This window comes from Ambystoma mexicanum, chromosome 5q, assembly GCF_040938575.1.
Source record: "Ambystoma mexicanum isolate Mex_15411 chromosome 5q, UKY_AmexF1_1, whole genome shotgun sequence".
Lineage (NCBI taxonomy): Eukaryota > Metazoa > Chordata > Amphibia > Caudata > Ambystomatidae > Ambystoma > Ambystoma mexicanum.
In genome coordinates this window covers 1,401,500,864-1,401,525,900 of record NC_090933.1, presented here as the reverse complement: position 1 = coordinate 1,401,525,900, position 25,037 = coordinate 1,401,500,864, and the positions used below count along the sequence as shown (strand labels likewise).

At 42.9% G+C, this 25,037-nt stretch overlaps 1 protein-coding gene across 1 annotated transcript in view; it reads left to right on the top strand.

Moving 5' to 3' along the window:
* LOC138498457 (fibrocystin-L-like) overlaps positions 1-25,037 on the top strand; it is a 252,505-nt gene that overhangs the window by 115,931 nt on the left and 111,537 nt on the right. Inside the window, exon 4 of the mRNA XM_069622207.1 lies at positions 20,531-20,696. Within this exon, the coding sequence (XP_069478308.1) occupies positions 20,531-20,696 (166 nt within the window). The remainder of the gene's footprint in view (positions 1-20,530; positions 20,697-25,037) is intronic.

Sequence of the window (25,037 nt, the reverse complement as noted above, 5' to 3'; positions counted from 1 at the left end):
TCTGTGCAGAGTAAAACATTGGCGAGTCTGATGGTAGCTTACAGTTTGCTGGTGGTGGTTTCCCAAGCACATCTACTCTGCAATACTACGTTCTGGTATATTGTACATTTCTTCATTCCTGAAAGGCAGACTGAGAACCATCAAATTATTATTGACGGGTCGGTGTGTTGTGATGTCAATGGTTCAAACAGCACAGTTTACAGTTTGATCTTCAAGCAGCCCCGTGCGGAAAGGTCCTATTACACCTCCTCCATAATAGTAGCCTTAGATGAGGCCTGCTCTCGCTCTTCGTTAATGGCAAAACCAGTGTGCTTGGATGATGCTTCCACCTGAGACGAGATCTCCAAGACCAACATACCTCACGCCAAAACTCCTTCAAGAGACCCCACTGAAAGGGTAATGCTTTCTTGTTTATAACCAGAGCACCATTGGAATAGGTTTGTTAATTAACTGTCAATTTCAAAAGCGACTTCTGATGTTAAGCGTTCATAAACAGAGGAAAAGGCTCTCTCAGACGTGGGTCAAGTCTCTGGCATGAAGGAAGGAACAGACATCATGCCCAATATTGTACGTCTAGTGCTTTAATGCTCCTGTTTGACATCCAAACCATTTCTACAGTTTTAAATTGTCATAAACCTTTACACTTCTCATCTGTCTTGGTCCTACCATGTTTTTCACGGGTATGTGTGTGTCCCATCAATCTATTGCCAGGGTCGTTTTATAGACCATGATCAAGCCAGAGTTTCCAATATAAAACCGTATTTAATGTCACATTTAAAGTTTAAAACAGGGCCTTTGTCTTTCTTAAATACACACTGCTCTATGGTCAATGTTCTCTTGATGTAAATAAAATATGAATGTAGCCTGGACATTCTGACTTTTCAAGACAGACTAATTTATGGTTGTTTCTGCATGGACACATGGTTTCAGGTGATTGAAAATTCACAGAATGTAAATGCAGCATAATAAGAATATATATATTTGTTTTTTTTAAAACTTTATTGTTTTTATTTCTACCATTGTTACAACCAGAATGTCAGACCATGTAGGCACATTTTGACTGCATGGGTGTTCAGAAGAAATTGCGCAATTAGAGCTAAAACAGATTGAACAATACTTGCAAACATGCCCAGCAGATTCCCTCCCACCCATCTACAACTGTGTTTGCTTATGCCTCCAAAGCTGTAAAGATGGGAGTGTTAGCCATTGGGTGCTCGTGAGCTTCGATTCGCGTGGGTGCTAGCACAGACGGGCTTGCTGGTGCATCGACTGAGAGCTCCGGGGCGAATAAGGTTTGCACCAGTCTATTACAAGTCACTATATCGTGGTTTCGGACTGCTCAGTGTGTGCTGCCCAAAGCCATACCACTGATTTGGCCAGGGCCCATTTATGTAGAGCACGCCACCAGTCTTCAATTCTAGGGCTTGTTGGGGATTTCCAGGACATGGCAATTCTGTGCTTGGCCAGAAGATACACCAGATCCTTCATCTTGTGCATTTGGCATGGGTTTTTTTTGTCATGTGAAATTACCGAACAGTCCTGCAGCCGGGATAGGACATTCAAGCATAAGAATATTCTGTTCCATGTAACATACACATTCCCAATTTAAATCTTTTTACTTGAAATAACAATCAAACAGGTTTCTCTATTAATATAGCTGGTGTGATTTACAATACAAATTCTAACATTCGGAAATAACTTTACATTGTCATTTTCGTTATAGAACATGGCAGCACACACGCAGAAGCACATTCAGTTTACATATTTCATTCATGTATAGCCTATAAGCATAACACACTTTCATTAGAGAAGTATGAATGGCGAATTTTGTTTTTACTTTGTTTTGGCTGTTTAACATTAATTACTTGGTATTTGTTTTGTTGAGTATTATTCTGACCTCGCATCACATTCAATCAAATAATGATTACAGGATTAGCAATTTAGCAGCAATATTTGCACAGAGCAGAATACAAGATGTAGTTTTTGCACTCGTCACTCAACCCAACTAGCGTTTCTGCACTGGTCACTAAGTCCCATTCCATTTTTGCACTGGTAATTCAGGACAAACCTCATTGCAAAATGTCTGCTCAGCTGGGTGAAACTGCTGATCAACCAAGCTAGTTTTCACGTCACTTTTGCATTTCATATGATCGTGGCGCAGATGTATCAAATCCACTACATTATGGTTAGACACCCCAGTTTTCGTTTATATTGGTTTTTATACATACAGACGGAAATCACTTTGATTCCGTTCAGTGTTTATTTGGGAAAAACAGGAAAAAAAGCGTAAATTGATGTGTTTTGATTAGCTCTTTGGGTTATCAGTTATGCCTTGGAGGCCAATGGCTATGAAAAGTATCAAAATACATTATTAGTCAAAGTGCTACAGCGATATTAGCATAAGGAGCAGCTGTTCATTTTTAAAGTGAAAATGTATCTTGGCTTGAAGTGCACAGAGCGACTTCTATGAGCTTTGCATTCCAGGCAGTGAAGTGCTACATTTCTAATTCGTATGAATGCAGACAAACTACTAGTTGTATATATATATGGATAAATACTGATGGAAATGTTGACAAAACAAATACAATAACACAGTGAGCCCTACTTATGAGACACACAAGCTATTCAGCAATGGGGGAGACTGACATGCTTTTCCTCACAGAAACCTACCAAATGGATGATTTTAAGGCAGCTGATCCCTCCTAGCAACGTCAAGGTCAGGCAAGCCAACTGAGAGGGAAAGTGAGGCCTAGCCATAGCTTACGAAGAATGCCTAAAAATCACTGCGGCACCATCGCTAACCATCCCGATCTGTGATCCCAATTCCTCCACCTAGCATTTGACGATGAAACCAATCTATCCTTCCTACAAACCACCCACATAGAACCTGACCTTTACAGAGACATGTGCAGATAGCATAACAACATCCCAGTAGAACAACAACACCTGATCATACTAGATTGTAACATCTAGTTCAAGAGGAGAACAGCAACTCTACCAAATCACTACTTTTCCACATAGCAAGCATACACCTACAACAAATGGTGGCAATCCATGCTGCTGGACACACATTGGATGCAATTTTCTGCAAAAAAGCCTAACTTCAACTGCTTCCCCAGTGCACATTTTCTTGAGCATCCAGTTATGTGCCGCCCACAAAAATCTAGCTCCAATTGAGAAAAGAAAATGGAAATCCCTCAACATAGCGGAACTTAACACCATATTGGAATCCACAAAACCAAACAACCCTGTCGTAGACACACCTCCACCACAAGAAATAATGGAGGCACTCCAAAAATGGATCACAGAAGCCCTTGGTTCTTGAAGCACTGAAGAAACTGTCCAAACCCTGACAAAAGAAATTATAAAATATAGCAGCACATTAATTTGGTTCTATACTTTACAGGAATTAGAACATCCCAGTCATCAACACATTTAAGCGTCTGTGCATATTACTTCACATTGGTAAAACATGGGAAGTTTGAGAATACATCTATTGAGATAGAAGAAGGAAGAAATCAACTGCTGATGGTAGAATGTAGCAAGTTTTTGCTCCTGAAGAAGAGAGTTATTTTCTCGAAACGCATTGAGCTTTTTTGTTTTTGAGGTTATGAATCGTTATCCAATATGCTTCGAATGTATGGGTTTTTAATGCAATCATGAAGTGATTGTAACTTGTATGATTATGAGTACAACATAATCTCTTTGACAATATTACTAGTAAACTCTGATGGAGTTGAATATCAAAATACACTGATGTGTTTATAACTAAGAAATATAAAATTGTTGCTGAGTCATAAGATAGGTAATCAATAACAGAAAAGAATTACGGTTCAGTATAATCAGAATTCAGTTCTAACGTTGATTGCCATTTCCTCTTGTGAAACGTATCAAACGACATGGACTTACACGATACAACTACGCAGCTTACATTCAAATCATTTACAAAACCGCCACCCGCAAGGACATAGACCAAGCCATTGTCAACTCCCTCTCACAAATCCATTCATTGTTGAGCAGCAACAACCTTAAACTTGACCCGGATAAAACTTAAATCCTGATCATGCCCAACAACCCTTCTATGCAACCGTGCATACCATGGCCTAAGGAAATGGGAACCAGACCAAAAGCCTCCAAAGTGGATACAAATCTCGGAATTCTGAAGGACAATTAGCTAACACTTGAACCTCAAACTACCACAGTAGTAAATAACTTCTTCCACCTCTGATCTCTCAGACGGTTATTACCATTTCTCTCTTTGCCACACAGAACACTCGCAGTTATCTCACTTGTCATTTCAAGAATAGGCTATGCCAACAACATTTACATTGGCATGCTTGTCTACCGTACCAAATAACCACAACAAATCAAAAAGGCATCATCAAGACTCCCTCTAAGACTCAACAGGTGAGAACACATCATGCCACTGCTAAGATCACTACACTGGCTACCAGTCAACCCTCTGCATTGTTCAAAGGGCAATTCACATTTAAGGAGTAGAATTCTTGCAAGATTACCAAACATACCCTGAGGTCTAGCAATGCGCCTTGAACCCAAACTTGTTTAGAAAATGAAATATGGTTAATCAGCATTTTCAAACATCTCAACAAAACTCTGGAACCACAATTAAAAACTCACAATAGAGGAACACCTAACGTTCAGGAAAGCAGTAAAAACATGGCTGTTTAATATGCCAAACTAAACAGCAATCCATTGGCCATTGTCAAAGAGAGGCCAAACATACTAGACCACGGCACACTTAGTTTCATTTACCAAACAAGCTACCTGCATGATTGTGACTTAACCCAATGCCATGCTTTCAAAGTTCCATGGACCAGAAGCAGTATACAGTTTGAACTAGGCCTCTGTTTGCCATAACAATGGGCCACTGTTACGGAAATTCCATGGACCTGCTGGCTTGGCACTGTTTTTGTGTAGCATATGCATTTTTCACAGCTGCTTTTGTATGCATTTTGCACTTAAAAAGGCCAGAGGAATTTTGGTCTTTTAGAGTACCTAAAAGGGCACTGTACATGACATTCAAAGTACTTGTGTAGTGCTAGGTGCTGTAAACATTGGGCCATGGCTTTGGTATTGGGTCATACCACAAGGACTTTCTTTTTATGCGCAGGTGTTGAGCTGGGGAGGTTTCGAAGCACATACAATGTTTGTTTGCTGGGTTGTAGGAGTTCTTGATCATGCCGGAGCCTCTTTGTTTATGGAGGGGGCATTTTGATGTAGCAATTTGGCATTTCTTATGATGTGTGAGGGTCTAGGAGTAGGAGAGGGACACAAAGGTTGCATGTTGATTGGCAAACACTTTTATTGACAACAAAAATGGTGGGGATTGAGGAAATCCGAACTAGGCCTATCGCTAAGAGGGGTGTCCCTGCCTCAACAAAACTAAATAATGAAACTGTCTGTGTCAGAATGTGCAAAGTAAAGTTTGCCTTCCTGTGTCCAAATAATAACCTATCCCTCAGAAGCTAAACCTAATTTAATGTGACATGGGAATGTCTTTTGGCTACTGGCTTGCAGCCCAGCTTTGCAATACAAACATATGTTGCAAAAGGTGTAGAAAAGAAAACCAATGTTCCACAATCCTCAAGGGGTTGCTTCACTTTCCCCAGAGTCTTTCCAAAATGATCTGCAGCTCTGCTTTACAGTTCAAAACCAAAATGTTCCAACAAGTATCAGTGTCTTTAACATTCAAGACACGTTTTATCTTTACTTGATGACCCTGACTTCCAGGTCTTGCAATAACAAAGAATGGCCTGGACACCTTTGCCAAGCATGGTTGAGGGCTACAGACCCTATTCTTAGTACCCCTCCTCTTGGGATGCTCTCCTGCCAAGTTGGGTATTCAACATTCCTGGATTCACAGTTCTCTCTATCTGTATTTACATTCACCCAAGACCTTGGTTAACTCTCCTGCCAAGGTTCCTGAGTGTCACTTGTACACACAAGCTGTATTCCTCTGACTCACAATTTGGGGTATACTTCCCCAGGCTCGGTCCCAAAACCCCTTCATGTGGTTGTTCACAATATTCTCTTTATCTGTTCTCTTTTGGTTCCACAGCCTTGGTTTACTCTCCTGGTAGAGTCTGTGAATGTTACTCCTATATGTAAAGTTCATATTGCCCTCTCTTCCTGTTCGGGTATGCTTTCCTTATGTGGGTCCCAGACTCCCTTCACGTGATGGTTCACAACTTTCTCTTGGCCTGACCTTCCTTCAACCCACATATGTGGTTTACTCTTCTGCCAAGATCTGTGAGCACCTCTTATATTTGTAAACTTTGCATCCCCCTTTGTTACTGTTAGGGGTATGACTTCATTATGTGGGTCCCAGACCCCCTTCACTTGATTACTCTGTCTCAATGAATATTGCCATTCTGCCTTACTTCTGGTCCCCCTGTACTCTATGGGTCTCCATAACCCAGTGGTTTGCGACTCTTGTATCTGGAGGGTCTTGGCCATCATGTTCAAGCTGTTCGCGTTTCTCCCAAGAGCTTTGGCAGATCTCCTGGCTTCTTGGGACCTTCTCTGGTCTTCCACGTCCCTTCTCTACAGCTTTCCAGCAGTCTGACTGACGGCAGCTTCAGTTACTGGCAGGCGCCTTGCCTTGCCTCCAGTCTGCCTTCTGCATCGCGGACCTCCAGGACACAGTCTGCCATTCTGCACTCGGGATCCATGCGGGCTGTGCCGTGTTCTCGGTCCGGATTGGACCGAGGTTGTAGACACCATTGTTCTCTTCTCTGTGCAGTTTTATATGACAGCTGGCCAATTGGAGCGTCTAGAAAACTAGAACGCGTGTGCTGGTTCTGGTGAGTGATCATCATTCCTCATTTCCTCTTCCTCGTCCCAGTTGTTCTCACTTGGGATATGTTAGTACAGCACATTGAAGTAACAGGTAATGGAGGGGTCTTGAGGGAAGGTGGTAGGTTTAAGGGGATACTGTGCTCTCCCGAAGTGGTCATTACTCTCAATGTGGTCCTCCCTGCCCATGAGATCCTCCCGTTGAGTGCCACCCCCAAGGAGACTATCTGGTAGCACCCCACCACCCTTGCCTCATGGAAAGGGGCTTCCCCATCTAAAGCAGTGACAATACCTTGGGATTCATCACAGATGGGAGAAGCATGTCCGAATAGCACTGCATGGCAATATCAAATGGCATGGCACACAACTGCTGCTGCCAACAAATATGCCTCATTGCCTGTGCTGAGATTCAGTTCTGGTAATGGCATACACTGTGTTAGGCAGAATTATATGCAGCACCCTTTGGGAACACCACACACAAGAAGGTCTACAAGTGGCAGCACAAATTCACCTTTGGTACAAGCCTGTACTACACAGTAAAAGTGGTAGCAATGGCTGAGCAGCCAGACTTATCTTAAGAGCAAGTGAGCAGTATCAATAGTTACACAAAGGACAGCAATTACTATGAATCAGGCAAACACTAACTCAAGGTTTCTGAGCAAAAGAATATGTATTATTTACACATCAGTTATATAACATTTCACTAGAGCAAATCAGTTAAAAAATCACACTCTTAATACACCACACCACTCCCAATAGTTTCCAGACAAGTTAAGCTCACAAAATGAAGTGGGAGCAAAATGTAATTCAAAAGGGAGGGAAAGACAAAGTTAGGCAGAAATTGAGCAGCATCAACAGGTAAGTAAGCAGGGCAATCCAGAAAGAGGAACTACAGTGATAGAATCAAATCAAATAGGCTTAGGGCCAACGTCAATAGGACAAAAGTATTTTGCTCAAGATCACCCAGTTCAGGGTAGTTCGCCGTTAAGTCTTTGCCAAGAGTTCAGGACGAAGTTGGTCGGCAGAAAAGTTAGTTTAAAGAGTAGAGAAGGACAAGCCTCGGATTGGAGAAAGATTTCACACACTTTCACCGTGGCTGAACGAAACGAACAACCGCATAGGCACAGTACCTTTCAATGGAGAAGAAGCTATAGCTGAGGCAGACGTTCCTGGTAGTTCCTGCAGGCTCACAGTTCGTGAAGCGACTGTCGGACAGACACGAAGTAGGAAGACTGGAGGATCCTGCACTACCCAGGGAAGAAACCAGCAGCAGAGCAAAGCAACAAATAAAAGGTGCGCTCTTTAAAACCCAAGCAGGGTCCGACCTTCCTGGTTATCCGGCCCACTGTAGCTGAGTACAGCGAAATCGACCAGAGGAGGGAGTCCTGGCTTGCAGTTTGGGCGAACTGGTTGGTCCCACCAGCTCAGGGGAAAAAAGTTCCTGGAGGATCTGCTCTGTTGTTGTAGTTCGAAGATTCGGACCTGCAGCAGGGCTTCACCAGGTGGTTCAGTCGTGGTGGGGGTCCTCTTCCATCAGCTCCTCATCGGCTCTTTCGTTCCAGTGACGACTCTGCCTTTCCAGACCCAGAGACCGGCTTTTTATGCAGTTTTCCCCCATTCACACAGCCTGGCTGTCAATCACACAGCAGGGTGGCTGTCCCGCCGGGACAGTCACGACAGCCAACCATGTCAGAGTGTGACATGGGTCTCCAAGGAGACCCTGTGCAGGGAGCCCTAAACCCCTCCCTCACATCCTGTTCCCCCCAGACATAGAGGCGTAGAAGCCAGTGAAAAGACGGTGAACAAAGGAACCAAACCTGGTTTGACATGCAGAGAAAAACACGAGAAAGACATTTTCAAAATGAAATGGCGAATAAACCCAGCCGGAACAATATTAAAAACAATATGGTCAAGCGGGTTTAAGTTCGAGGCTACCAAGATAGCCTAAAACAATACCAGGGTTATTTAAGATAACCGCTGTAGGAAAAATAGGGTAGTTACCACTGCCACCAGCCAAGTCTTAATGAAAAAGGAGCAAACAAGGCTCCAAGAGAAACAGACAAACAGGGATAAGTATTAACCCTTTCCAGTACTCCATGGCAGATGCTGTGTACTGGGTCTGTGGTTTTAAAAGACTAATAACGTCAATGGCAACTTTACATGTTCTGTGAGACAGTAGTCAGTCCCAGAAAATGGAGTCTGAGTTGGGAAGTCTAAAATATAACCCTGTGTCACTGCACTGAAGGTACTGTGTAACACATAATAAAAAGATGATGCCTGTGGAGTAGGTGAGGCTCCACAGTCTATGAACACAAAAATGTTAAACACTCACAGTAAAACACATGTAAGAGTGGGAAAAAGGGCTCACACTCTTACCAGGTGAAAACAATAAATCCTAGAAATCCAGCAAAGCTGCTGAGGGGCTCAGTAGGTAAGGGAAATTAGCCATTCTTGAGAATTTTCCCTAACACACTGTACAAAATATGTTGTTACTAGAATAAGAGAGTGCACACATCATGTCAATTCCACTTCAAAGCTCTGTGAGGGAAAAAAGTGAGAAAGAGGGGACAGTGATGGAGCCAAGTTGAATGGAGGACTTTCACCCCCTCATCCCCATAGTCTCTTCTCCATGCATGCTGTACTCCCCTGCCTCTTGCAGGGCTGGCACCCAGATAATGAGCACTTCAATTAAAACAAATAAAAATAATGCACACAGAATTGAGGTGTGAATGGTGCCGGCAGTGTCACACGCTGTCCTACTGCCTGGAAGGCAAAAGCAGCAACAAATGTTCCAATCCTTATGGCGCACTGCCCATGCTGTCCATTCACTCATGCTTCCCTAGCAGGTGCGATGACCGCTTGTAAACGTAAGCTAATTTGTACAAAAAAGTGTTTGTATGCTTGTTTGAAAGTATTGGTGTGTATGCATGCTTGAATGTAATAGCGTATGCGTGTGTATTTGTGTACACACCCGTACAGTGCCCTGACCCAGTCAGGGGGATACACCCCACTCAACCTGGGGCAGGAGGCCTACCAGGGTCAGTCCTGCCCCAGAGGCGGGGTGACAGAATTGGGAGGGCTTCAGTATCGCTCGCTTTGTATGGGCCTAGTTACAAGTGGAAAGTACCAATGTCAGTCGGCCAATTCCTGCCGTACCACATGCTGGCCATAACTCTCTCTTTTCCTTTTCAGATCTCAAACCACTAGACACCCCTACCACGAATGATGAGTTATGCGACCCACAAGAGAGAAATGTGGAAAGGAATCCAGAGTCTGCCGAAAATATCTTACCTTGCACCAGCAAACCAGTCACTTAACCATGGCAGAATAATAACTAAACCAACAGTGATTCCGCTTTTGTGCATCCATCACAGAACAACAAGGGGGCGGCTTAAAACACATTTAATAACATTGCACTGGTGTAATCCAGCCCTGGGGAAAAGTCAGGTGTAGATTGGTCCATATGAACAGGTGAGCACTCCAGCAAATGGAAAGGGGGGAAGGGGGACGAATTACCCAAAGGGTGCTATAAAAATGAGTGAAAAACATTGTTCAGTGTAGTCTGTCTGGTGAGGTCCGGTGGAGAGGAAGCAGACCAAGAGACCAGGCAGAAGAAGGATGGTGGAGTGGAGCATGAAGGATACTGAGAACAGGTTTATTAAAGTTGAGGTATTGGCTTTGGTGCATGTGTGTAAGAATGTGTGTATGGTGAGTGAGGGTTAGTGTAAGAGTAGGAGAATAGGTGGGTGAGAGTGAGCATTGCGTATGCAAGAGTGAAAGGGATGATTGAAAGTGAGATTAGAAGGAAGAGGAGAGTGGGGAGCAGAGGGGAGTGGATATGAGAATCTGGTATGGAGGGCGGTGGATAGGAGATGTGGAGTAGAGGGGAGAGGAGAGTGGATAGTAGAAAGTAGAGGGAAGAGGAGAGTGGAGAGTAAAGGTGAGAGGAGCAGAGTGTGGAGAGTTGAAGGGAAAGGAAAGGAGACTAGAGAAGAAAGTAGAGTAGTAGGGAGAGATGACCAGAGTGAGAAAGGTAGAGCACAAGACAAAGGGAAAGTGGAAGGGAGTTGTGTCATTCTCAGAGGGGCAGATGAAGGAAACAGAGAGGGAGAGTGAGAGTAGAGAGTTTCTGGAAGAAGGAGTGACACTGGGGAAGTGAAGGAGAAAACATCTGGGAGGGAATGCAAAGATGTCAAATGTGGTGAATACTTGAAACTGAGCATTTGAGAAGGCACCACATCCCATTGTGAGAACCGTACATCACTGGCTAGATGAAACCCAGAGGGATTGAGAAAAGGAAGGCTGGGGCATTTGGGCTATCACTTTAGTCAGTATTTCTGACAGTAGGGGATACTGATCTCTAGTTACCAACCCAAGTGGATAGGAAAGTCTAAGCTAGGGTGGTGGGAAGCCCATAGGAGATGAGAGAGGGATGACCTTTAGTGTGTCCCACTGTCCTCACATTCCATCAAGCTTCAGCCAAATTTGGATTCTGGAAAATAAAAACCCTTGGATTATCTTCTGGAGTATTGGTATTCTTTTGGCATCCATGAACATATGCATGCATTTTGAATGTGTTTGAATGAGTGCATGCCTCAGTGTGTGCGTGCGTGCTTGCATGTATGTCTCCCCAATGGATCCTTTCTTTGTTCCACTGCTGTGGGTTCTGTTCAGAACGATGTGTATCTCACCAAATGCACCCATAAACTATTATTGGACTAGATTGTGGCTGGGGCTTCATGAAAGTCATTTACACTGACAATATTGGCATATATTGCGGTAGCGAAAAATTCATCGTAGCGAGTCCTTTGAAAATCAACCCCCTTTTGATGTGGTTAATTGCAGTGGATTATGTACCTTTCCACCTTTAATCCTCCCGTGCACAGCCATTCCCCTGAATCTATTGCATTTTGGGAAAAGGGTACTAGAGGAGGTTGGCAGACTAGAAAATATGGAGAGGGAGACCCACTCTAACTTCAGCAAGTGTCAAAGGGATTTTATGCTTAAACTAGCCAGGAGTCATGAGGTGATCATACGACAGGCAGATAAGGGTGGTTCCATTGTTCTACTAAACTGCACAGATTATATCAAGGAGTGCAACAAACTTCTATCAGATGGAAAAGGTACTGTGTGTTAAATGACAATCTCATAGAAGCTATGGTCCGGGCCGTTAGAGACAAGGTGACACGAGCGTTAGATCACTGGATGATTGGGAAACAAGAAGCAGAATATGTGATGAGAGAAAAAGAAGAGTCCCAGTGTTTTATATATTGGCCAAAAATCCATAAGAATCCATTGAGCCCACCGGGCCGTCCATTTGTTTCAGGAGTGAGTTCTATTTTGGAACCCTTATACAAATTGGCTGATTATTATTTGAGACCTTTTGTACAACAGATGACGAGTTACCTGAGAGATACAACTGACGTTATTAACAAGATTGATGGTCTAGCTTTCACTCCAGGTACCCATTCACTGATATGTTTGAACATTCAGTCCCTTTATACTATGATCCCCCAGAAAGCCACATTAGAGGTGATTGAAAAGCTATTAATGGGTCGTAATGATGATCATCCTGTGAGAAATGGCTTCATTTTATGGTGCACTGAGTTTGCACTTAGTAGAAACTTTTTTCAATTTCAGGGTGTTTTCTACCAACAAGTGGAAGGGACCTCTTTGGGTGAAGCAATGGCCCCAAATTTGGCCAATGTATATGTTAAAATGTTCAAAAAACAACAGTGTATCCTGATAATAATCCCTTTAAATCTCACCTCAAACAATGGCTTAGATCTATTGATGATAGCTTCATTGTGTGGAAGGATAAGAGAGGAACAGAGAGCTTTATGGTGTGGCTCAATCAACAAAATGCCTTTCTAAAATTCACCAGAGGAATAAAAGAACTTGAAAAAAATGTACTGGATATAACAATTTTCCATCAGGGAGGAAGTTTATGGTTTAAGCCTTACGGCAAGGCGATGGATAGAAATGCTCTGTTGCATTTCTCTAGCCACCATGATAAACATATCAAAACCAATTTACCATTTGGTCTATTGTTGAGATTAAAGTGAAATAGTAGCATGAAGGAACATTATGAGAACATTTCCAACACATTGAAAAAAAAGTTTCTGGGGAGAGTGTACCCCAGAACATTGGTTACAGAGTCGGCAAAACAGGCTTATAACAAAAAACGAGAAGCGCTCCTTGAAAAAGCGCCATAGAGAATAAGAAAAAAGACAGGGTCAGTGTTTGTTAATACCTGTTCAAACCTGGCTTACAAAATTCAAACAGTGATTGCTAAAAGTTGGAGAAAAATCTACAACAATGGGAAGCCAGCCCCGTTGGTAACGTATAAGAGAAGCCAGAACTTGAGGAACATTCTAGTCAGGAATGACATAACAAAAAAACATCAGGGGTTGCTTAGACAGATAACACTGTGGGGTACGGCTCCTGTGATGGGCCATTTTCCATGTGGCCAATGTGTAATGTGCAAATACACAATGAAAACTAGTGAAGTAGACATTGGGCTACAGGCTAAATGGTATTTAAAAGAATTGAGCAACTGCAATAGTGAGACATTCTAGTGTCCAATACATCTATAGCCACTTTTGGTTTGTCATTCCTATATAGTGTGCCCATGTGGGCTACACTATATAGGAATGACAAACCAAAATTGTAAGACCAGACTTATCAAGCACTGCAGCTGTATCAAAGGCAAAATTATACAGGCACCCATGGTGGAACATTTTGTTGAAAAGGGTCATAGCCATGAGGATTTTACATGGGTCATCCCTAAGAAGATCCATGGTGCCGAAAAGGAAGAATTTAATTGCAAACTTCTCACTTTTGAACAAAAAATTATTTTTAGAACTCAGAGTTATGTGCTCGGGCTAAATGAAGAGATTGAGTGGCACAATGTCAATTCCACGTAGATTGATCAAGCGGTTCTCTGCTCTTATGGCCAAGCTATCATCTGGGGTGCTCAATGTGTTGCTGGACAATGCTTGATAAATGTGGGGGGTTCCATATGTATTGTACCCGGCAATATAAAAGTGTACTTAATTCATCTGTGGGCCTCAGACAGGGAGTGTTGGTACTGTGTCCATTGTAGCTCAAAGTCTTGTAGAACATTTTTTTATTTTGAACTGAACATGGCTATAGATGTATTGGACACTAGAATGTAGCATTCATTAATTGACTACAAGGTATTGGATTCTAGCAATAGAGTATGAACATTAAATACCAGAATACACCTAATATGTTATGTGAAATAGACTGTTAGATCTGTACTCTGAATTACAATCACATTTTTGCCACACACGGTGCAACTGTAACGAGTTGGAAATGTATGCTGGTCACTAAGAATGTTCCAGAATACTCCTTCGTATTTGCAATGAATATGGTTTGCACTGGTATGAGGTATTGCAATAAATTGATGAGGGATGAACGGATGCCCTTTAATTTCGGTACGACTTGGTAATGTAATTACCCTATGCCAAATAGGCAGTATAAGATGGCCGCCATGCGTTACAGGGAGTGCTTGAATGTAATGTGGTGAAGTAGTCCGTCATTTCTGTTTACACGGAAGTCAGACCTGTGTAAAATAAGCCCTGCGCTGTGTACGAGGTGTAAATGCCGTAGTACATTCTATCCTGGCGAGGTGCACTTGGTGTGTGTTCATAGTATTATTGAAGTTGAGTTAGACGTTGGAGGTCATGATGAAATTTGTCTCCTACTGAACATGAGTGTGGAATTTTCTTCAAAACATGGGTGTTTACTTTGCATAAAGAGCAGGTACCCTTTCAAGTTATGTTTGTGGTTCCACAAACTCCACAAACTCACACCAGATGGAATATATATGGTTCGATTGTTGGTGTATATATATATATATATATATATATGAATTAATATCTGAAATTAATTGATTGGTGACGTTTGATTTTTTCTCTCTTCCTTTTTTATTTCCTTGATTATATGTATGTATGTGGGGATAATTTTTTCAGAAAGTACCCTTGATGTGAACTACACCCAAGATACAAGAATCAGAAACCCATTAAAGATTGACAGAGGACAGCCCCTGATGAATGTCCATCCTATTTGGTGTTAGGGACAGAAGCATGTTCGGCTTTATAAATGTGGATACATAATTGGATCAATGTTCAATTACTTGTTTGTCCTATTGTGTCTTTGTATGATGTTGTAAACTCTGTTGTGTTAGTAATGTGTAGATGTTTCTGATGCTCTGATTTTTGTTGTTGTAATCTAGCTGGTGGGTGTTCTTAGATAAATGTTTTTATAGTAATGTTTTAGATTTGCATTATGTTGAATTAAGATACATGAAAAACATATCGATATTGTGATTTTATGTATTCACTACTGGGTCCATTTTTTCAGGCCTGAACAGTAGAAAGGAAGATGAGTCAGTCACTATAAGGTTTCAAATTTGGTCATTCTTATCCATTATTTTTGCATATAAATATATATATTGTGGAAGCAGCATCATGAAAATGTTTTTTAGTGACCACACTGGCATAGATTATGGATGCAGCTTCTTGGAAGTTTTTGACAGTGTATTAGCTAAACCGAGCTATGTGGTCCTCTTTTTAGGGGCCGTGTGGGTGAGGACTAAAACTATCACAATAAACAAAATCCCACAAAAAACGGCTTCCTTCCTATTAGGCTATGGGTTTGTATATAACAACTGGTCACTACACATACATGCTACCCATCCAATGTATGGGCAGACACACAAGACTTTTTAAAAAATAACACATATTTTAATGTCTATCACAGTCATAAAAAACTATAAAACACAAGTGATACATATAAAACGAACCCTAATGGTTCACACAAAAAACATCTGTTTCCCTGATTGTTTGAGTATGCATCTGAACATCAACTGTTAGATATTGTGCAATCAAAACACACTCTATGGACACACTATAATTGTATGTTCTTATCAAAGAAATCTCCTCTGCCTTGGGAGAAATATTTGGGAGAGATTTTTTTCTCCCAAGGCAGAGGAGATTTTTTTCTCCCAAGGCAGAGGAGATTTTGGGTAACATGGGTATCACTGTTCAGTCCCTGGCTTGGCTGACTTCTTTCCTCTCCGATTGACCCTCCCAGGTCGAAATTGGGTCCTTCCTCTCCTCTGTCTCTACCTGCGATGTTCCCCAGGGTTCTAACCTTTCTCCCTATCTGTTCAACCAATACCTGGCACTTCTTGCCCACCGCATTGCCGCTCTCTGCTATTTCAGTGCTATACGGGTGACACGCAACTCATTTTCAGGCTCCCTTCTGCCACCTCTTCTCCTTCTCTCATCTCTGACCGTCTGTCTGCTATACAGGAGTGGTGTGCTGCCAATGATCTCTGCCTTAATGCCAGTAAGACCAAGATTCTCCTCATTGGCACACCTGCTCCCTCCTTTCCTGTCACTCTCTGGCCGGCCTCTCTTGTTCCTCTTCCTGCTCCCACCTATGAGGCTAAAAACCTCAGGGTCATCTTCGACTCCACACTCTCCTTCTCTCCTCACATCTCTGACGTCTCTAAGAAGTCACACTACCAGCTGCATCTCCTCAGAGGTATTCTTCCTTTCCTCTCCTTCCCCCAGAAGTTCACTGTCTCCAGAGCTCTGGTTCTCTCTAGGCTGGACTACTGCAACAGCCGCTTTCTAAATCTGCTTGCCTCTACTCTCCGCCCTCTGCAGCTCATCCAAAACAGGACTGCAAGACTTGTCCTTGGCCTCAAGCCCAGGGATCGTATTTCTCCATGATGGAAATCTCTGCACTGGCTCCCAGTGGTGGCGAGGATTGTCCACAAGGCCTTCTGGGGCTAGGGGCCTTAATACCTTCAACTCTTTCTTCCTAAATATCTTCCTTCTTGAGTTCTTCGCTCATCCGCCTCCAACTCCCTCAGGGTCAATCGCTTCTCCAAGCAATGAGTTGGTGGTAGATCTCTTTCTTCTGCTGGGGCCTCCCTCTGGAACAGCTTCCCTGCCTCTCTGAATCTTGAGGTTCCTGAAGCACCCCAAGACCTTCCTCTTTGCTTCTGCTTTCTCTCCTCCTCTCCCCTGCTGATCTTCTCCTGGCCGAAACTGAAACTGCACTGGTTAGCTGGCTACCCTCTGAGCAATTGATTTAAGTTGCAATGCTGGCATATATCATGAACGCAGCTGCAGGAAAAGTATTTACATTGGCATTGCTGGCATATGTTGCGGACACAGGCATAATGAAAATGTTGTATAAATCTCCCCTGTACTGTTGATGACATGATATCTACTGGATGCATTACCATAGAAAATTATAAATTGAATGACTTTTTACCAAAGCTTATTTTGTAAATTGCAGCATTTGTTTTAAACACATTCTCAGTTGGAGAACCACCCTATATTATACTTCTCACTATGCTTGGTCATTCTCACTAATTTTTGGGAGACATTAATGGCCCTCCACTTAAACTATTCACCTGAATATCCACTGCTCTTGAATCGTTTAAATTGCTAAATTGTCAGACATTCTTCAGGTTCTGAGCAGAGTTGCACAGGACCTTCTGTGGTGGACATGCGAGGACAATATTGTGAAGGGAGAAACTTTTTGGCAACCATGGCCGAAGATAACAATAGTGACCGACGCCTCACTCACGGGGTGGGGAGCCCATGCCAATGATCTGACAATCAGTGGTCGTTGGTCTCTATGGGAGTCCAAACTATACATCAATCTTTTGGAGCTGAGGGCAATCAGACTAGCACTGAAGGCCTTTCTGTCCTCTGTACAGCAAAATAATGTGCTGATAATGACAGACAACACAGTGGTCATGTACTACCTCAACAAAAGAGGAGGCATAAGGTCACTACCACTGTGCAGCGAGGCAATGTAGCTCTGGTTCTAGGCAATTCGAGAAGGAATCTCACTGTCAGCGGTTCACAGAGAGGAGAACATAGCGGCAGACGCTCTGCGCTCTGAGCAGGCAGAGCACAGTCTCCCACGAGTGGGAACTAGCTCAGGAAGTTCTTCATGAGATCTTCGCCTCAAGTAGATCTGTCCGCGACCAGTACCAACCGGAAGTGCGAACAGTAGGGCTCCAGGGAATTTCCCCCAAGAGCAGCTTTAGGGGACGCTTTCGTAGTGGACTGGAAATTTCCACTCCTGTACGTGTTTCCTCCAGTCCCTGTTATTCCTCATATGATCAGGAGGTTGAGAAGGTTCGGAAAATCCATGATCCTAATTGCTCTGGATTGGGCCAGTAGGATGTGGTACCCAGACTTTCTGGACATGTCCATCTGCCCTCCAATGCATTGTCCACAAAGAGAGGACCTTTTCTCGCAATAGGAGGGCCGGGTTCTCCATCCAGAGGTCAAGAACCTGAACCTTCACGCATGGTTTCTAAGAGGTTGAGATATAAGGATCAGGACCTCCCAGATGACATAATGGAGATTTTGTTTCCGCCAGAAGGCCAGCAACTAAACCGTTGCCATTGGAAAAGGTTCTGCAACTGGTGCAGAGATAAGACTGTGGTCCCATGTCAATGTAATATACCTATGGTGCTGTCTTTCTAGCTACATTTGGCGAATCTGGGGCTCCATATTTGAACCATTAAGGGTTATTTGGCAGCGCTTTCAATTTTGAAGTGCTCCGTCTTACTTTAAAATTCCTTTAATTATACAATTTCTCAAGGGGCTAACCAATGTGTTTCTCCCAACTCCTTTTCAAGTGCCGGATTGGGATTTGAATCTTGTTATAAAATGTCATATGTGTGCTTCTTTTGAGCCTCTTCATTCGTGTCCATTAAAACTTCTGACATTTAAGATCATTTTACTGGTAGCTCTAACATCAGCCCGCAGGGTGAGCGAGTTGCAGGCGTTATCTTGTAAACCCTGTTTTACAACTTTTTACAACTTTGTTTCTACCTAAAATAGTCTCTGAATTCCATGTATCTGAAAAATTGTTTTACCAACTTTTTACCTGCCCCCTCATCCTAGAAAGGAAGAGGAGAGGCTACATAGACTTGACCCAAGAAGAGCTCCGAGTTTCCATATTTCGCGAATGGAAAAGATTCGCCAAGATGATCAGCTCTTCATTGGATACATGGGTTATAAATTAGGACTAGCAGTAACACAACAGACCCTGTCCAGATGGATTATTCTGAGCTTTGGAGAATGCTACAGATTAGCTGGGAAGGACCCTCCAGAAGGCCTAAGGGCCTGTTCTACGAGGGCGATGGCAACATCTTCTGCCCTACAAAAAGGGGTGCCGATAAGGGACGTCTGTGCAGCAGCCACTTGGACTACCATCCATACCTTTTGTAAAGCATTACTGTCTAGACTCATCTTCATCTCAGAAAGGAGGATTTGGGAAGGCAGTCCTTCATTCGGTTTGTGACTAATATTCATTCTGAAAAATGTGTACTCCTGCCTCCAAAACCAACACTGCTTTGGGTGTCTATCAAAGGATGAGGAATACGTTGGAGGACACAATCCTCTCCCAACCTATACTGCTGTAGAATTTCCAGATATTACACTTTACAATCTTTTAGTGTCTGATCCAGTATGTTGCTAAGCGGGTAATTCTGCAAAGGAAAACAGGGGATAAACAGAACTGAAGCCAACTGGTGTTGCGTGTGGTACCTATACTGGTGATGATGTTGACCTTTAGACAGAGGCCCTCGAGGGACCGGCCTCTGCCGTAAATATTTTCCAAATCAGCTAAAGCTGGAAAGGCTATATATCAAAAGATGAGGAATACGTGGGTGGGACATCCTGTCGAAAGAAAGTTACCAGGTGTAAGTATTGTTCTTTAGTCTTCCGATGTTGCATCTGCAGCGCTACGTCTGCAGAAGGTGTACCTTTTCAGTGTTGACTACAATGACATAATCAACACTGAAGGCGGGCTCCTGTATCAGACATGGCGTTGCAGGATTGCAGAATGGTAAATTTTCCTTTTTTTACATTATTTTTCCTCAGCCTTTAGCACCCGCGTGTGATTACTCACGGGTGTTAAAAGCAATGTGGAGGAGAGCAAGGGAGACACAGGACAGGCGATGGTCAGCAGTCAGTTAACTATGAAAACAGGCTCATACCATAGAAACCAGTCCCCGTTCCAAGCTGCCTGACTGGTTGGAGCCCCCGCCCAGGGTGCTAACATTAAGTAATTGAATCAATTGTCTAAAATAACCATTCATATTTGTTCTTCAATGTATGGATGATGGTGTGATTAAGAAACATTAGTTGCCTATTTTGAATAAAAACATTAATGAGAGAACAGCAGAAAAGTTTTGTTTTCCTTTCTGTATAAAAGGTGCTTGTAGTCATGTTAAGTATTGTGGGCAACTTCCCTAGCATTGTAAGTTAGGGGAACGCTTTCATTCCTGGATTTATTATTTTATATAAAATAAAAATATTCAGATGAAAACCGTTTGTGTCTTGTCCCAGACTGCTGAATGGGATTGTTGCACTAGGAGTAGCATTATATTAGTGATAGTCATCGATGAAGTGAACCACTAAAGCTTACAAAGATGTATTCCACCAGAAGAACACACAATAAATTGCATGTTTCCAATGCATCAACCTGTCGTTGGTTTCTGTTCTTGTGTGTTAAAGGTGCTATTATTTAGCTCATTTGCATATCATATACATTGAAGGGAACTGCTGCTGATGCCGGTGTATCCGGTATTTTCATTGTGAATTAAAGCAAAGTGATAAATATCACACATTATGTTTCACAGGTATTACTTTGAGCTGTACTTTGAAGAATACTACTACTACTATTCTGGTTCTTATGATGTTCAGTTGACCAGCAGCAAGACTACGTACACTGACCAGCAGACGCCTGAGGCTGTGAACGAGGAGCAGCTACTTCAAGTTTCCTCCACCGTGGTGCCAGAGATCCAGGTACTGTATGACGGAAATACCTCAAAATAAAACGTTCTCTCTCATCCAGTAAAAATGTAAGTGTTAATGCGACTAATTTGTGTGTAGAGCAGCATGTTTGCAATGCTTTGCGGAAATCCAAATTGAGAAGCAGTTGTACAATTAAGAAGTTTAACAGTGACTTAAGGGCAAACATTTTGGGTAAAAACAGTGAATAATGTGCAATAACACTGCAACGTGCCTATTGTGTCTTCTTGTAGAGGCAGGAGGTTGCTAGCTTGCTCTCCGATTTACCAATAATACGTTTCTTTAATTAATTAGACATGAGGACAGCTCAAGCTGTCATACGCAAAGTCCTATCCTGGGGACAAGACACAGCTATGAATCACGGCTGCCATGTGCCAGGAGGGAGGATAGCTTAGGGGGCAAAGCCTTTCTTCTTGGAAAGAAGACAATCATCCTGTGCTTAGAAACCACTCGCTGAGTGTTATAAATGAACAATAACATTAAATAAAAAATGTCCTGGTTGGCACAACTCAAATCACATTGTCAGTAATACCGATGTTATGTAAGCGATATTCAATCAACACTACAGCTAAGTCAATGCCTAGTCTGGGATGCTGAGGAAAACCCTTATTGATGTATTTTTATGTCCAGTTCAGTACTCTGGATGACAACCCTTGTATAACACCCCCCTCTCAGAATCCCCCTGACCCCACTGAGCCAAGAAGTAGGTTTGTTTTGCAAATTAAAAGGTTTATTACAAAAATTAACAAGATATATATCACACTTTTATAATAAATTAATAATTGATATCACACTTATGGATATAATGTTGATCAACAATGGGTAATCTGGCACTAGCACACTTCTTTACAATCAATGAGGAGTTAGTATAGGATGGATAAGGTAGCAAAAATACTTTTATGGTTTCAAGGGAAAAGCAATGAGGAATAAAATGCAGTTCAGAAATAACTTGATATGATTTTAGCAAAAGATAAGATAATCACTTTTTCTCTGGCAATTCACCCCCCCCTATGCAATGTAAGAAATGGAAGGAGAGCACACAGTCTTCAAGAATCCCAACAAAAATGCACTACGAAATGCAGTTTACCCCCTAGCAAGCTTAGAGAAAAACAGGTATGATTTTAAAACACAGGCAAGATACTTTGATGTGGTTGCAATTAAGTGAAAAATACGCTAAAAAGGCTTTTAATTTCCTATAGGGGGTTCAGGGTAGTTGATAGATACTTTGAATCAGTTCAGGATCACTTTAGCAATGCTCTATGAATGATTGTCAGGTTGCACACGAATTTCATCAAGCAAAGCAAGGACAAATATTTTTACACGTGGCTGAAATTGAGCAAAATGTCAAATTGCGGCAAATTTAGTCCCGTGCGTCGAGCGCGATTACGGAGGCACTATAAGGAGTAGGAAGTCGGTTCTAGGCTCATTGAAAAGCTTAGAATCTTAGCTGAAATAGGCCTTGTCACGGATCTGGTCAACACATCCAGCGGCGGTTCTCAATGCTCGGCGGGTCAATCAGGCACCGGTTCTGCTCACAGCGATCCGGATCTCTGGTTCTGCTCACAGCGGTCTGGGTCTGGTCTGCGGTTCCGGCAAAAGTTCTTGGCAAAGAATTCAAACAGCTCGCCCGGCTGTTGAATAGTTTGGTTAGGTTTGCTGGATTCTGAAGGCCTGCTGAGAATACTTTTGCTTGCAGTGGGCCTTCTAGGTTCAACGTTCTGTAGTCTATGGGTCCCTGGTTCTGGTCTCTGTCTGGATGGGATCTTAGCTGTCAAAATGCTCCGCAGAAATGGAAAATGAATGTCTCCACCTGTCCCAGCAGTCTCTTTTTATGTGTTTTGAAAATGGGTGTGTGCCTGAGCCTAGCGAAGCCTGCCCCTCTCTACTTGTCATTGGCCCAATTCTCCCCTCCCCATGATTGGGGGAAGGAAATAGATTGTCATCATGATGAGGTCTGTTTATGGGTCAGAGGATCCTCCCCTGGTCAATTTACACACAAACCTATTTCTGACCCAAATACATATTTATCAGATACACAAGTGGTTGACATTACATGTACATATTACAGATGAATTAAGACAGGTCTCTGTTCAAGCCCCATGTTCCTGCGAGCTGGGATTCAGAAATGACAAAATTTTGCGCTTTTTGGTCGGTTTACCAATATCGGACATTTACCAAAAATTACACAAATGTGCGCAAGGAGTATGGACATTAATTGATGAAGTGTCAGATTTTTAACATGCAGACATTTGGAGTAAGAACCTATTTTCTGCTAGCAACCCCCCAGAATACACCACAGGGTCCTAACACCTCTTAAAACGTGCACAGAAAAATCACAAGAATAATGATATTACTTATATAATTCTGACAAGTCCGTACTATGAATTATCCGTCTTTTTTAAAATTATGCTCTGGCCCAGATGGGTGTGGTTTAGGTTCCAAAGCACATGGGGGAAGCTTCTGTCTGTCCCCGCCTCCAGCTCAGGTGGCACCCAGAGGCACTTCTCCTCCCACTTCTCCCAAGAGGAAGCTATTTTACGGCCCCCCCCCAATATAGCATTTGCCTGAGCCCAGGACAGTGCATTGTTCTGTGTCTCTGCCCACTGCAGGTGCCCCTCCCCTAATCTAATCAGAGAGGTGTCATCTCCTTTTGGTGGGGAAGCAGGAGGCAGCCAGGCCTGGGAATGCAGTTTGATCAAGTTTCAACTCCTGTCGGGGGTTGTTGCCGGGCAGAATTCACTCTCTTTAAGCCAGGCTTCACTCCTGTCAGAGTTTAGACCGCTAGCGCCGGCTTGTGTCCAAAGCCGGTACTGCACCCAGTTTTGGGAGTTGTCTTGAATTTAACAGGAGAATTTTGCTATTGTTTTGATGGGCATCCTTACAGTAGAGTGGTGATTTGGAACCCCCCACAAGAAGGTTGAATCTTTGAGTGGTCTTGTGCCCATGATTTTAGCAAATTCTTGACCTTAAGAAAATGAATTCCCAACAGCTCTGGGTTGCTTTTGGCAATCAGCATTGCCATTTGTAGCAGGGCTTGGATGCATGGGTAAAAACATCCCACAAGCCCCCCTTCTTGCGATGGCCATTCTGATCTTTCACTGATGGAACTTGCAAGATCTGGGATGTTCGCCTCTTCTTCTTACAATTCGTAGATGGCACAGTTCAGCATCTTCTCCTCCATCAGGGTGGATCGATCGGTTCTCCTCGCCGGTCATGATGGGAGTATTGGGCGGTACCCCGGGCCCCTCGGATCCTTGCTCCCAGTCCCCAGGTCGTTCTCCTTGGCCAGTCTCCATGGTTTCATCTCTCCTAGGATGATAAAGCAAAAGCGGCAATACACATTCCTAGACATTTTTCCACCACTATTAATGGTGTGGCGAACATGTACATTTTATACATCCGAATGCATTTTGCAGTCTGATTTTAAAAACAATATATAACAGGGAACATTTGCATTACGTTACTATATTTTTGATATGTGGAATATTTTAGAGTTTGAACTGACTTACTCTGGAGCGGCCCCCTCTGGTATTGCAGAGGACTCCTCCAGTTGCTGCAGAGTGTGCCTGGGATGGCAACACTTCAGCTGATTAATATGGACCCACTTATCTTCCCCTTCCGCCAAATTGCCTTTGGGGATGCGGATCTTGTAAGCTACAGGGGAGATTTTGTCTATAATTTCAAAGGGTCCCTTCCATGTAGGCACACATTTTCGCTGTTTGGCCTGGTTCCTTTGGAAATTGTATAGATAGACCCGGTCCCCCACCTCGTATACTTTCCTGGTGGTTTTCAGGTCGTAGTGGGTTTTCATGCTATCAGCTGATCTTTCTAGATTCTGCTGAGCATACGCAAAAGCATGTTGGAGGTGTTTCCTCAAATTCTCCACATACTCATGAGTTGTTGAGGCATTTATCAATATCTGCTCTTGGGTCCTGTAGTGCAAATGTTGAGGAATCACCATCTTGCGTCCAGTCATCAACTCAAATGGTGACATTTTGGTTGCAGATGAAGGGGTAGATCTGATGGCCATTAGGACCAGAGGTAATCGGATATCCCAACTTGGCCCAGAATCTGCCACAAACTTCTTTAAGATGCTCACAATGGTTTTGTTGTAGCGTTCTACTGCCCCAGAAGAAGCTGGTCGGTAAGCAATGTGTAGCTTTCTTTTGACCCCCAGTATCTCCCACATCTTATTCATTACTTCGCTGGGGAAATGGCTACCTCTGTCTGACTCAATCCTTTGAGGTAGACCAAACCGAGAGAAGATGTGGTTTATCATAAGGGCAGCTGCAGTTTATGCCTTGCAGTTTGGGGCTGGGAGACATTCCACCCATT